Source organism: Sapajus apella, unplaced genomic scaffold (genome assembly GCF_009761245.1).
Source record: "Sapajus apella isolate SASKATOON/1434 unplaced genomic scaffold, GSC_monkey_1.0 scaffold2, whole genome shotgun sequence".
In the NCBI taxonomy this organism is placed as follows: domain Eukaryota; kingdom Metazoa; phylum Chordata; class Mammalia; order Primates; family Cebidae; genus Sapajus; species Sapajus apella.
This window is the reverse complement of record NW_022436942.1, coordinates 25,548,334-25,562,853: the sequence shown is the minus strand read 5'-3', so window position 1 is coordinate 25,562,853 and position 14,520 is coordinate 25,548,334. Positions and strand designations below refer to the sequence as shown.

Sequence of the window (14,520 nt, the reverse complement as noted above, 5' to 3'; positions counted from 1 at the left end):
GCGGAGGCAGCGCCGTAGCTCCCCCCCAACGCACACTCGCCACTCACTTTTACCCCCCCTCCCCGCCCCCGGCCCCGCCCCCTGCCTGGTGTAGATCATGCCGCCAGTGGCGGCCCTGACTGCCGAGGAAACGGTAGCTTAGGGCAGTTGGCTGTTAAGTGACACTGATTCTTCCCGCCCCGCCTGACTCCCGAGAAGGAGGCTAGCCCCCCGCTGCGTGAGGGGGTGGGGAAGTGGGTAGTGAATTCGGATCTACCTGGGAGGGGGGAGTGGAAGTTCCCGCCCCGGACAGCGGCGAGGCGGCAGCCACAGGTAAGTCGCGGGCGGGGGAGGGACGTGACCCGTGGCCCGGGCGGGGAAGGGCGCGGGAACGTGGCGCCAGCGGGTACGCGAGCGGGTCGCGCGCCGGGTGGGGGTCGCGCGCGGTCGGCGCCGGTGGGGGAGGGGGCGCAGCGGAAGGGGGAGGGGCCGCCCGTGCTTCCGGTCCCCGCGCCTCGGTGCTGCCGGGCGCGTTTCCAGTCGTGCGTCTCCTCCTTCCCCTTGCACCCAAATAAAAATAAAGCCCGAAACCTGCCGCCGCGGGTTGGCTTTTGCCCTCAGAAGCCGCCCTCTGCGGTCGCAGGCGCGAGCTCTCGGTGGGAGGTTTCGGGGTTGGGCCCAGGGCCGGGCGAAGGGCGGTGCAGCTATGGCCTCGGCGTGGTGTCCGCTGAGCGGAGCCCGGGTCCAATTAACTCTGCGACTGGGTCTTCGGATCCCTCTGGTCGCCACGGCCCCGGCGACCCTGGGGAAGAGGAGGCCCTCACCCTCCTGGAGCTTGCAGTCTAGCGGGCAAGCGGACTCACCGGCTTCACGCACGCCCCAGACAGTCCTGGAGAGATGCGCCTGGCAGCGGGGACAGAGTGGGAACAGCAGGCGGCTTTCTTCCCTGCTAGGAAAGACGGGGACGTCTGTTCCCCTCTGGATGGGCGACCCAGCCGAGGAGACTTTCTCTTTGATCTTGTGTGTTATAAAACGACGCTCGGTATTTCTCACTTTCGTCGACTCCGTGCAGCTGGCGGCTGAATCGCTTTGAAATGGTTTTTATGTGAAATAATGTGTGGTGGCGTTAGCGTTTTGAAGAGCATTTATTGGGCTGGTGGTAGTCTTTGAGAACCTTTATGCTTCAGAAGCTCGGCGTGGACCTGGCGGGCATCTTTGTCAAACTGGCCTCACCTGTGATGAGTTTGTAGGTATTTATGTCGAAAAATGCATTTTAATCACAGGTTTTTGTTAACAGAAGAAATACGTTCTTCTAAAGTGCTCTTTTTTCTTTGGAGTTTATAATGTGTAGTTACCTCCGTGTCTTACTTAGAATCAGTGTTGTTGTCCTAAAGTCGAATGTGTTTGCTCTTTAACACTTGACGTTATATTTTAGGGTTAGGTTTGGTCTGTGAGCTATGTCCATTTCTACTGGATTACCAACAGGTGGCAGTCCCTTCTGATTCTAATATAGACTGTACCGCCTTTGCCAGTTTTTTTGTTTGCATGTTTGTTTTTGAGACGTAGTGTCGCTGTCCGTCGCCCAGGCTGGAGTACAGTGGAGCGATCTCGGCTCACTGCAACCTCGGCCTCCCTGTTCAATCGATTCTCCTGCTTCAGCCTCCTGAGTAACTGGGATTACAGGTGTGCGCCACCACGCCTGGCTAATTTTTGTATTTTTATTAGAGACAGAATCTCACCATTGTTAGCCAGGCTGATCTCGAACGCCTGACCTTGTGATCCGCCTGCCTCGGCCTCCCAAAGTGCTGGGATTACAGGCATGAGTCACCGCGCCTGACCTTTTTTTTTTTTTTTTTTTTTAAATAGAGGCGGTGTCAAAGGCGTGTGAACCAGAGCAACTTCATCTTAAACAGGAGCTGGGTAAAATGAGGCTAAAACCTAGTAGGCTGCATTCCCAGACAGTTAAGGCATTCTAAGTCACAGGATGAGATAGGAGGTCAGCACAAAGTACAGGTCATAAAGACCTTGCTGATAAAACAGGTTGCAGTAAAGAAGCCCGGCAAACCAAAATGGTTACAAGGGTGACCTCTGGTCATCCTCACTGCTACATTCCCACCAGCGCCGTTTACAAATGCCATGGCAATATCAGAAAGTTATCCTATATGGGCTAAAAAGGGGAGGTATGAATAATCTACCCCTCATTTAGCATGTCATCAAGAAATAACCATAAAAATGGGTAACCAGCAGCTTTAGGGGCTGGTCTGTCTATGGAGTAGCCATTCTTTTATTCCTTTACTTTCTTCATAAACTTGCTTTTACATCCCATGGTGGGCTCACCCTGAATTCTTTCTTGTGCGAGATCCAAGAACCCTCAGTTGGGGGTCTGGATTGGGATGTCTGTACCGTAACATATTTCTGGTGACCATGAAGGGGGACTATAGTGCAGAAACCCTGACCCAACGGCTACCTTTGGGTAAGTGTTGGGGTCCTGTAACTTATTTCTGGTGGCCACAGAAGCGGAAACTCCAGCATATATGTCTAGGAGTCTCTCCTAAGACAGAGTGGGTTAGAGGTCCTTCTTAATAAAAGGCAAGGATGCTTGACTGAACTTGGGTTAGAGGCCCTTCTAAGATTTAGGGGGTTAGAGTTCCCTCTCAGTAAAATCTGCCTCAGCTCAGCTAAGAACAGGTTCGGCACTATAGGATGGATGTTAGCTTCTGTTCTCTTTGGATTAATTGGCCTTACACTCTTTGCTGATGGCTGTGGATGACAGGGTTAGGCATGTACAGGATTGTGGGACATGGGGAGCTTTTTCCTCCCTAAAAGGGGAAACTTGAGAGCTATGGGACTGCTGGAAAAGATAGATCCCTTTGCTGCGGACAAGCAGTCTCCTGAACTTTTCATTGTCTGCTGCAATGAGTGGGTCTTTTCTCTGACTTCCCTGAGTTCTTCACCTTCCCCACCCTGCCACGGGCAATACTTTCCTCCTTTACTTTGCTTTTCTTATCTTTTCTGTTACTAAGGGCAACCATATTGCCAACAGACCATGTGTTGAAACTCAAGTTGGAGGTTGGATTAGAAATGACGGGCCCATCGGGTCAAATTTAAGCCTTGCCAGTTGGTTATTGGGTGCTAAGTGTAGTGGCTAATGTCTTTGTTTAATCACATGAACGTTGCTCCAGCCAGAACGAAGAAAAGATACTTTTCCTTTATGATACGGCTTGGCCCTCAGGGCGATGATGCCACAAACCAAAATACTAGGATCACTAAGGGAAAGGGAACCCAGAAGCCTGGCATGCCAGCAAAAGGGTAAGAATTTCTTACCAGTCAGATTTCTGGCTTCTCTCTCACTGTACAAACGTTAAGGGAATGGTAATTAAAAAAAAAAAAAAATGGCCAGGCATGAGCCACCTCACCTGGCCAACTTTTGCACTTTCACAGCGGCAGTCCAGGTTTGATTCCCCACCTAGGAAGTAAGTTGTTTTTGGTTTAATATCTTCATTACCTTGTGTATTCTCTTTTCCGCATGACTGTCTTAAATTTTTCTTCCTCTAAGCACCTGGGGGGTTACCTTTGGCAAAGTTCAAAAGCCAGAAATATCAGCCATTTGGCATAAAAAGTTCTTTTTTTTTTTTTTTTTTTTTTTAAAAGATGGGGTTTCACCATGATGGCCAGGCTGGCCTTGAACTCCTGACCTCAGGTGATCCACCCACCTCGGCCTCCCAAAGTGCTAGGATTACAGGCGTGAGCCACTGCGCCTGGCCTTGGCATAAAAAATTCTAAAAGAGGCCGGGCGCGGTGGCTCAAGCCTGTAATCCCAGCACTTTGGGAGGCCGAGGCGGGTGGATCACGAGGTCAAGAGATCGAGACCATCCTGGTCAACGTGGTGAAACCCCATCTCTACTAAAAATACAAAAAAGTAGCTGGGCATGGTGGCGCGTGCCTGTAGTCCCAGCTACTCAGGAGGCTGAGGCAGGAGAATTGCCTGAACCCAGGAGGTGGAGGTTGCGGTGAGCCGAGATCGCGCCATTGCACTCCAGCCTGGGTAACAAGAGCGAAACTCCGTCTCAAAAAAAAAAAAAAAAAATTCTAAAAGGATTTTATTAAAGAGTGCTGTGGTTAAAATCAGTTAATTAAAAATGGATACTCAAGCTCTAAAAGCCTGGACTACCTGGGAAAAACAGGAGACACCAAAGATCCCTTTCCTAGCCCTGTTCTTCCAAGGGGTCCATCCCAAAGGCAGTAACCCAAATAAGAAACTTAAGAACTGGCAAATGAAAAATCTTGCAACCCCTGTATTCATTTTCTTTCTGGGTAGGTGTTGTGTGTAATGTTTATATAAAAGAGCTGTAATTAATTGGCCTAAACAAAATAAGCATTTATTTATTTATTCTTTTTTTGGTTTAAAAATAAGCATTTAAATTAAATATTTTGAGAGCAAAATAAAAACTAATGCCTTTTAGTTCATGTAACTTTAGTAATCTTTGGGAAATAAAAACAGCTTTCAAATTGATAAAAACAGTCTAACTTATGCAGGTCAGATATTTTGTTAAATGATTTAATGTCATAAACTGTTTCTTTGACTTTTAAAAATTGTTCAACTTACCCTACCTTAAAGCCATTAGATTCTAGATAAGGCCTGGGGACCTGTGGAGTTAGCCACGCCCCTAGCTGTGCTAGAGAGTCAGCTCTTATCTGCACTTCTACCTGCTGTGTCCTTGGCTAGTCTGCACACTTAGTACATAATTAAAATTGCTTACTAACCAGGATTTTCACCAAAAGTAAAAGCTGCTAAAAGTTAACCTTGTAACATGTAATTGAGACTACTGAAGAAACACTTTTACCTGTAAGGTGTGTAAGGAAAGTAGAATGTACTTTTGTTAAAAGATTATAAGAAGGCGTGGGAATGTGTTTTTTTGGTTTGTTTTTGCCTAAAGTGTTAAAGAATTGTTTTAAGCTGGCCTGGTGCAGCAGCTCATGCCTGTAATCCCAGCACTTTGGGAGGCTATGGCGGGCAGATCACCAGAGGTCAGGAGTTTGAGACCAGCCTGGCCAACATTCTGAAACCCCATCTCTTCCAAAAAGAAAAGTTAGTCAGGCATGGTGTTGCACACCTGTAGTGCCAGCTATTTGGGAGGCTGAGGCAGGAGAAGCGCTTGAACCTGGGAGGCAGAGGTTGCAGTAAGCCAAGGGCGCCACTGCTCTCCAGCTTGAGTGGCAGAGCGAGACTCCATCTCAAAAAAAAAATACAGGAAGCCTTATCAAATGTGAAATGGTGTTTTGTTTTCTTTGGACTATATGTTCCAAAGTTATTGGGAAACTCCTGTAATTCTAATATGACTTAGTGTGTGTTAATAATAATTATAATTGCCATGCAAAAGATTGTATGCCGCAGAAGTAACCACATTTCCTTATTTGTGGCTTTAATAGTGACTCTCCTAAAACTTTTTATCATCCACAGATAATTGTTCTTGTTTTAATCCTCTTTAGAAGATAGTTTATAATTAGCTATAGAACTCTAGCAGGTTTTTTTAAATGCATGTTTCTAATAACTTTGGTAATTGTAACATAAGAATAGAGGAAACAACTTTCAGAACTCATGAAAAGCTGGAATGTTCATGAATATCAAATAAAATGCGTTACTTGAATTAACTGAACCAATAGAAAACTGAAGTAATCTTTTTAACTTTGATTAAAATGCTGCTGATTCTTTGTTTTTTTCAGAGTCAAGGAAAATTTTCATGTGAACTATTTACAGCTGGTAGCAATTGAATAAAGTATACTGCTGTGAATGAAATTTGGAACATACTTGTTTCTCTGATTTCTCTAGCGTTTGGAAACTAGTTGACTCCTGGGCTGAAGCAATCCTCTTGCCTCAGCCTCCTGAGTAGTTGAGACTATAGGAGCACACTACCACACCCAGCTAATTTTTTATTTTTTGTAGAGATGGGGTCTCACTGTGTTGCCAGGTCTGGTGTCAAATTCCTGGGCTCAAGTGCTTGTTGTGCCTCAGTCTCCCAATGTGCTGGAATTACAGGCATAAGCCATCACACCTGGTCATATTAACCATTTTGAAACAGTTCTATAGTGTTAAGTACATTCACACTGTGTACAACCCATGTCTAGAACTTTAGTTATTTTTTAAGACAGAATCTCACTCTGTTACTCAGGCTGGTGTGCAGTGGCGCAGTACCACTCGCTGCAACCTCTGCCTCCTGGGTTCATGCAATTCTTGTGCCTCAGCCTCCCAAGTAGCTGGTATTACAGGCACTCACTCTCCCTCCCCACCCACCCGCCCCCCCGGCCCCGCTAATTGTTTTTATATTTTAGTAGAAATGGGGCTTCATCATATTGCCCAGGCTGGTCTCGAACTCCTCAGCTCAGGGCAGTCCACCTGTCTTGGCCTCCCAAAGTGCTAGGAATACAGCTGTGAACCACCATCCCTGGCTCAGAACTTTTTTATGCCCATTAAACAGCAACTCTCCATTTCCTCCTTCCCCTAGTTCCTGACAGCCACCATTCGACTTCCTGTTTCTATGGAATTTTGCTTCTCTAGATACATCAAATTAGTGGAATCAAAGCTTTTCATTTTTGCGACCGGGTTATTTCACTTAGCACAACATGCTCAAGGTTCATCCATGTTGTAGCACGTGACAGGAGTTTCTTCCTAAGACTGAACAATATTCCATTGTATGTACAGTCACTATTTTATTTATCCATTCATCCACTGATGAATATTTGGATTGCTTCCACCTTTTGGCTATTGTGAATAATAATGCTGCCCATGAACATGGGTGTACAAATATTCTGCTCTTTGAGACCCTGCTTTCAATTCTTTTGGGTATGTATACCAACAAGTAAAATTGCTGTTTTTAATTGTTTGAAGAACTGCCATAGCATTTTCCGTAATAGCTGCATCATTTGCATTCCAGTAGCAAAGTAGTATACAAGGGTTCCAATTTCTCCACATCCTTGTCAGCATTTACTATTTTCTGTGTCTTGATATTACCCATTCTAATGGGTATGAGGTGATATTTCATTGTGGTTTTCAGTACATTTCCTTAGTAGTGATATTGAGCACCTTTTCATATGCTTGCTGACTAGCCTTCTTTTCTTGCTTTCCAGGTAACCTTTAAAAACATTAAATTCTGTCCAAATCTTTTACCAGCCTCTTTGTTAGTAGTTCCCTCCCTATTTGCCGTATTTGATCTCTCATAGCTCATTTATTCTCATTCTTAACCAGCCTCTATATCCTGAAGTTGATTATCTAAGTTTTCTAGATCTTTAGAACTTCCTTAAGTATAGTTTTATTTGTTTGACTTTTACTTAATAAATTCTGTATATAAAACTATGTATGTACTTTGAAACGTCCCTAAACTGGAGACAGATATGTTTGTGTCCATAAACAGGAAGACTGTCATCATTCTTCAATGAGATAACATTTGAAAATTTAGTCATAATAGTTTATGTTCATATGTGCCTTTTATTAAGTTTCAATATGTTTTTGTGGGCCAAAATTCAAAAAATTTAAAGAATATGAAAAGTCCCCTTTCTATCTCTGTGCCATTGCTACCAGTTCTTTTCCATTGAGGCAAATGATCAATTTTTATATGACTGTATAGTATACTTTAAATATTCTGTACCATATTTAATTTTAACTGACTTTTTTTCCCCTTACAGTTGATTATGGAAGATTCCCACAAGAGTACCACGTCAGAGACAGCGCCTCAACCTGGTTCCACAGTTCAGGGAGCTCACGTTTCTCATATTGCTCAACAGGTAAGGGAGGAACCAAAATACTGAGCTAGTTAGGAATATTTTATATGCAGATTAATCTCTTGTTTCAGATCTATTTTTAATGCTTTGTTGTTTTGTTTTCTGAGACAGAGTTTTGCTCTAGTTGCCTAGGCTGGAGTGCAGTGGTGTGATGTCGGCTCACTGCAAGCTCCACCTCCTGGGTTCAAGCAATTCTCGCAGCATTTTGGGGGGCCAAGGTGGACGGATCACCTGAGCCCAGGAGTTCAACACCAGCCTGGACAGCATGGTGAAACCCCGTCTCTAGTAAAAATACAAAAAATTAGGCGTGGCGCCGTGTGTCTATAGTTTCAGCTACTTGGGAAGCGAAGGCAGGTGAATTGCTTGAACGTGGGAGGCGGAGGTTGCAGTGAGCTGAGATTTCGCCATGGCACTCTAGCCTGGGCAACAGAGTGGGACTCTGTCTCAAAAAAAAAAAAATGAGAATTTTGGAAAACTTATGTTCACCATCATGAACCTGACAGTTTCTCAATATTTGCAGACATTTTGGTTACAAAATTGTCTTACAAAATCATGCATGGAAGCCGGGCATGGTGGCTCATGCCTGTAATCCTACCACTTTGGAAAGCCAAGGTTGGTGGATTGCTCAAAGCCAGAAGTTTGAGACCAGCCTGAGCAACATAGGTGGAGCCTATCTCTTAAAAGGTTTTGAAAATTAGCTGGGTATGTTGGCACACACCTGTGTCAACTTGGCTGAAGCAGGGTGATTGTGAGCCCAGGGATTCAAGGCAGCAGTGAGCTATGATTATGCCACTACACTCTTGGGGGGTCCTCAATAAGTTTTAAGAGCGTAAAAAGGATTTGTGACCAAAAGGTTTGAAAACCAGTGGCCGAAAGGGTTAATCTTTCAAGCTTGATGTATCCTTCTCCATTATTTGGCTATATCATGTGAAGTATAACAGTGTCTTCTCCAGATGGTGCTGGAAAAATAAGGTGGAGTCTATTTTTCTGTTAATAGAGCTCTTTACAGAAATGTTCTAATTCAGTTGGCTTTCTTACATATGTATTTCAGTTATTTTGGTTAGATGTGACTGTTCTCAAAATTTCCTCAGAACCATATTTATGGTGAGGTAGAGTAAGTACATTTCTAGGTAGTAAATCATTTTATAGTGATTTTTAAAAATAATATGGTTGGGCATGGTGGCTCACATCTATAATCCCAGCACTTTGGGATGCTGAGGATTGCTTGAGCCCAGGAGTTTGAGACCAGCCTGGGCAACATAGTGAGACTCCATCTCTACTAAAAAATACAAAAAGTTGGCCAGGCACAGTGGCTCACGCCTGTAATCCCAGCACTTTGGGAAGCTGGAGGTGGGTGGATCATGAGGTCAAGAGATCAAGACCATCCTGGCCAACATGGTGAAACCCCGTCTTTACTAAAAATACAAAACTTAGCTGGGCATGGCAGCGCTTGCTTGTGGTCCCAGCTCCTCGGTAGGCTGAGGCAAGAGAATTGCTTGAACTTGGGAGGCGGAGGTTGCAGTGAGCCAAGATTGCACCACTGCAGTCCAGCCTGGCGACAGAGTGAGACTCTGTCTCAAAAATGAATAAATAAATAAAATTTAAAAGTTGGCGGGGTGTGGTGGCTCATGCCTGTAATCCTAGCACTTTGGGAGGCCAAGGCAGGCGGATCACGAGGTCAAGAGATTGAGACCATCCTGGCCAACGTGGTGAAACCCCGTCTCTACTAAAAATACAAAAATTAGCTGGGCATGGTGGCGTGTACCTGTAGTCCCAGCTACTCGGAAGGCTGAGGCAGGAGAATTCCTTGAACCCGGGAGGCAGAGGTTGCAGTGGGCCGAGATCGCACCACTGCACTCTAGTCTGGCGACAGAGCGAGACTCCGTCTAAAAAAATTTAAAAAAAAATTAAAAAGTTAGCCAGGTATGGTGGTGTGTGTGTGTAGCAGACATGGGAGGATCACTTGAGCCCCAGAGGTCCAGGCTTCAGTGATCCATGGTTGCACCACTGCACCCCAGGCTGGGTAACAGAGCGTTATCCTGTCTCAAAAAGAAAAAAATATGTAAAGGAAATAGTATTTTACAATAATTCAGTGTAAACTGGGGATAAAGTCTCAGCCCTCCTGGAACTTACATTCTAATTTTGGAGAGACAGGCACCAAAATGTATCAGTTGGTAATATGTGCCATGGAGACAAATAAAGCAGGGTAGGAGAGAGAGGGAGTTGGTGGTGGGGACAGGGGACTTGCCCTTTTTATGCAAGGTGGTCAGAGACATCTGTCTGAGGAAATACCACTTCAATTATATGGATCAACTCTTGTAAAACGGTGAGACTAATATGTGCTTGAGAGGGTCAAGGAACACAGGTGGCCAGTGTGTTGGGAGAGGGACTGATAGAGGATGAGGCAGAGAGGGTTGGGGTGTGAAGAGGGGAGGGTGCCAGATAATGTAGGCCATATGCCACTGTAAGATTTGTGTGTTTTAATCTGGGTTGCCTGGGGAACCTTTAGAGTGTGTTACGTAGAAACTTCTGGCATATCTTAAAAGAATCACTCACAATCACTGCTCTGTGGAATAGAAACAGGAAAACCAGGCAGGAGGCATTACAGAAATGTACATGGGTGATGACAATGGCTTGGACCAATGTGGTAGCTGTGGTAGTGATGAGACAAAGTTAGATTCTGGATACATATTGGTTGTAAAGCCGATAGTATTTGCTTTTGGATTGGATGTGGAGTTTTAAAGAAAGGAAGTTGCTCAAACCAAAACTGTGAAATCAAAACCCAGCGAAGAAACCCTTTTCTGGGTTTTGACTTCACAATTTTGGTTTGAGCAACTGTAAGAATGTAATTGCTTGAGCTAGGCATGGTAGTGCATACCTGTAATCCCATCTCCTTGGGAGGCTCACGTGGGAGGATTGCTTGAGCCCAGGAGTTCCAGACCAGCCTGGGCAACATAATGTAGGCCCACCCTTTCTCAAAAAAAAAAATAATAATAATAAAATAACTAAAATTAAATATATATGTAGAATTGCCATTTATTGAGATGTACAACACTGGAGGATGTTTTCCTTTTCTTTTTGGGGGAATGTTGGCAATCAAGAATTTGGTTTTCAGGCATGTTGTGTTTGTAATACTATCAGTTGGTTTTCTGTGTTGCAGAACAAATCACCACAAAGCTGATAGCTTAAAACAACGCACATTTCTTATCTCAGTTTTTCTGGAGTCAGGCATATCTTCGCTGCGTTCTTTGCTTTGGGGTCTCACACCAAGCTGTAGTTGAGGTATTGGCTAGGGCTGAATTCTTACCAGGAAGCTAGACTAGAGAAGAATCTACTTCTAAGCTCACTTCGTTTGTTGACAGAATTCATTTCATTGTGGCTGTAGGACTCAGCGCTTCAGTTTTTTGGTTGGTTGTTGGGTAGAGGCTGCCCATAGCTTCTAAAAGCCACTGGTAACTCCCTGTCATGTGATCCTCTCCATCTGCAGTTCAAAGTGTCACAGCCTGCCTCAAGTCCAGCAGGAGAATTGAGAGCAAGTCTGCTAGCAAGACAGTCTTGTATATAATATAATCAAAGGAATGACATCCCATTTCCTTGTGATAAAACATAACATCCCATTTCTTTGTGATAAAACATGACATCCCATCATCTTTGCCTAATAAGGTTGGTTAGAAGCAAGTCACAAGTCCCTCCCACTCTCAAGGGGAGAGGGTTAAAGTCCCAAACACCAGGAGCTGCAGATCATGGGGGCCACCCTAAAATCTGTTGGGCAGACCATCCAAGTAGATTTGTCCAGTAGACAGATAAATATACATGAGTCTAGGGTCTGGGAGAGAGGTCCAGACTAGAAATCTAAATTTAGGAGTTGTGGCTATATAGATGGTATTTATAAGCCTGGAGTGATTTCCAAACTCCCCATAGGATGTAGAAAGCTGGAAAGAATGTTACTTTTATGCTGAAACAAGAATAAGTTGTATATTCTATTAAATAGTAACTTAAACTTACAGAAGTGGGATGTGGGCATGGCTCACCTGTGTCAGAGCACAGAAAGAAAGCAGGGCTGTCATACTAGCAGGAATATTAATGAATTGCTAAAGTCCAAGTATAGGCAAGAATGAGCAAATAGAATTCTTCGGAGCTGCAGACACAAAGACAGTTCATACCCTCCTGCAGGTTTTTCTGCAAGGACTGCTAACAGTTGCTTAGGAGAAAAATGGGGGTGGGGAAGCAAGGGAGACCAGAGAAAGCTTTGGTGGGTGGTACAGGCCTATTTGGACCTTTAAGCCAATGAGAAAGGAAGTAAACCCTGTTTTCCATTGTATCTGGGAAAAGTAAAAAGAAAAAGAAAACCTACAAACCCCAAGGGAATGGCAGGAAACTATTAAGGGCTTCGATTATTAGTATTAGAGTTTTTCTGCCTCTGGGAGAGAGCCCCAACCCCTGTAACCGAAGGACCTAGGACCTACCTGAGACTGAGACTGGGCCAGGACAACATGCTTGTTGCTGCTGTCAGGTCAGGCAACAGCAGTCTACCCCTGGGAGAGGGACAAGAGTATGGAGTGAGCCTCTTTGGGCAGATGCACAGATACAGCCTAAGGCTGAGTGTGCAGCAAGAACACTGAGAAAAACCCTGTGACAGAGCAGCCCCAGCTTAAGCAGAAAGTCACGCTAGAGGAATTTGAAGTTGGTGGTACACTTCAGGTAATCCAAACAACAAAATCCAAACCCAGCTCAATTCCTGAATGACTCAACCCCTTCCCAACACACGTGCACACACACCCTAATGAAGAGGTGTACCCTCTTGATTTCCCATTTCTGAGCATAAATACTGTTTACTTTAGTCTACTCTCTTACCCATGATGTCTATAATTCAGGCAAAAATTACAAAACACATACACACAAAAAAGGCCTCACTGTCAGAAACCAAAACAATAAACAGAACCAGACTCAGAATTACCTAGCTGTTGGAACAATCAGAGAGTGAATTTCTTTTCTTTTTTTTTTTTTTAATTACTGTCTTGAGCGACTTATACAGAGAGGGAATTTCAAATAACAATGAATAGTATGCTAAAGGCTACAGCAGGAAAAGTAGAAAACGTGTGGATAGCTGGAGAATTTCAACAGAGGGTTGAAAACTATATGAAAAGTCAAGTGGAAATGTTAGAAATAAAAATGGTGGCCAGATGTGGTGGCTCATGCCTATAATCCAAGCACTTTGGGAGGTCAAGGCAGGCAGACAGCTTGAGCTCAGGAGTTCAAGACCAACCTGGGCAACATGGCAAGCCCTCATTTCTACTAAAAATAAACACACAAAAAAAATAGCCAGGCATGGTGGTATATACCCTGCAGCCCCAGCTACTTGCAAGGCTGAGGTGATAGGATTGCTTGAGCCCAGTGGGCAGAGGTTGCAGTGAGCCAACATCACACCACTGCACTCCAGCCTGGGTGTCAGAGTGAGGCCTTGTCTACAAAAAAGGTGACATAGGTGAAGTATGTGCTTGTGTTTATTAGTAGACTTGACAACACAGCTAAGAAAAGAATCAGTAAACTTGAAGATAGGTCAGTAGACATTACCGACAATGAAAACAAAGAAAAAAGGAGAGAGTGGGGAGAAAAATACAGCATCTAAGAACTGTGGAACAATCTCTCTTTAACATAGGTATAGCGTGATTAAAGTCGTGTGACTAGGTGGGACTACTGAGGGTCAGCTGTGTAAAATGTGGCTGATAGGTCAAGTAAGATGAGTAAATGAGTAAATATATTTCATAGCCAGTCTTTCTCTTTTTTTAAAGGTAGGATCTCACTCTCATGTCTTGGAAATTCTTGGTTGTCTGGGTTTTGCTTTTTAATAAAGGAAGTTTTGTTTTTTGTTTTTTTAATTTTTTTGAGATGGAGACTCGGTCTGTTGCCAGGCTGGAGTGCAGTGGCATGATCTGGGCTCACTGCAACCTCCAACTCCCTGGTTCAAGCAGTTCTCCTGCCTCAGCCTCCTGAGTAGCTGGGGTTACAGGTATGTGCCATCATGCCCAGCTAATTTTTGTATTTTTAGTAGAGACAGGGTTTCACCATGTTGGCCAAGATGGTCTCGATCTCCTCACCTCGTGATCCATCTGCCTTGGCCTCCCACAGTGCTGGGATTACAGGCATGAGCCACTGCACCCAGCCATAATTTTTCTTTTATACTCACTTAATGAGCAAATGATTTTAACTTTGTAACGTACATTTTATCCATTTTTCTTTTTACGGATTATGCTTTTAGCATCTCAGAACTCTGCCTAATGCTGAATTTTGAAGATTTTTTTCCCTGAAAGTTGTATAGTCTTGTATTTTATATTTAAGTCTGTGATTCATTTTGAGTTAATTTTTGTATAGATTTGTGTTTCTGTTATTTTTTGAGATGGAGTCTCAGTTGCCCAGGCTGGAGTGTAGTGGCACAGCCTTGGCTCATTGCAGCCTCTGCCTCCTGGGTTCAAGTGTTTCTTGTGCCTCAGCCTCCTGAGCAGCTGGGATGCCCACTACATGTGGCTAATTTTTGTATTTTTAGTAGAGATGGGTTTTGTGATTTTGGTCAGACTGGTCTTGAACTCCTGACCTCAGGTAATCCACCTGCCTTGGCCTCCCAAAGTGCTGGGATTACAGGCATGAGCCACCACACCCTGCTATTTCTGTTTTTGCCCATGCTGTGCAATTGCTACGGTACCATTTGTTGAAAAGAGGATCCCTTCCCTGTTGAACTGCCGTTGTACCTTTGTTAAAAATCATTTG

At 44.3% G+C, this 14,520-nt stretch overlaps 1 protein-coding gene across 2 annotated transcripts in view; it reads left to right on the top strand.

Moving 5' to 3' along the window:
* Positions 1–75: 75 nt before the first annotated feature.
* Positions 76–14,520, top strand: part of ATF1 (activating transcription factor 1) — a 44,093-nt gene continuing 29,648 nt past the window's right edge. The window contains exons 1-2 of one of the 2 annotated variants that reach the window (XM_032293538.1): positions 76–312; positions 7,660–7,758. In XM_032293538.1, coding sequence (XP_032149429.1) covers positions 7,666–7,758 — 93 coding nt within the window. In that variant the 5' untranslated portion in view covers positions 76–312; positions 7,660–7,665. Of the gene's footprint in view, positions 313–1,054; positions 1,226–7,659; positions 7,759–14,520 lie in introns of those variants that run through there. The other variant, XM_032293539.1, reaches the window with a different exon arrangement.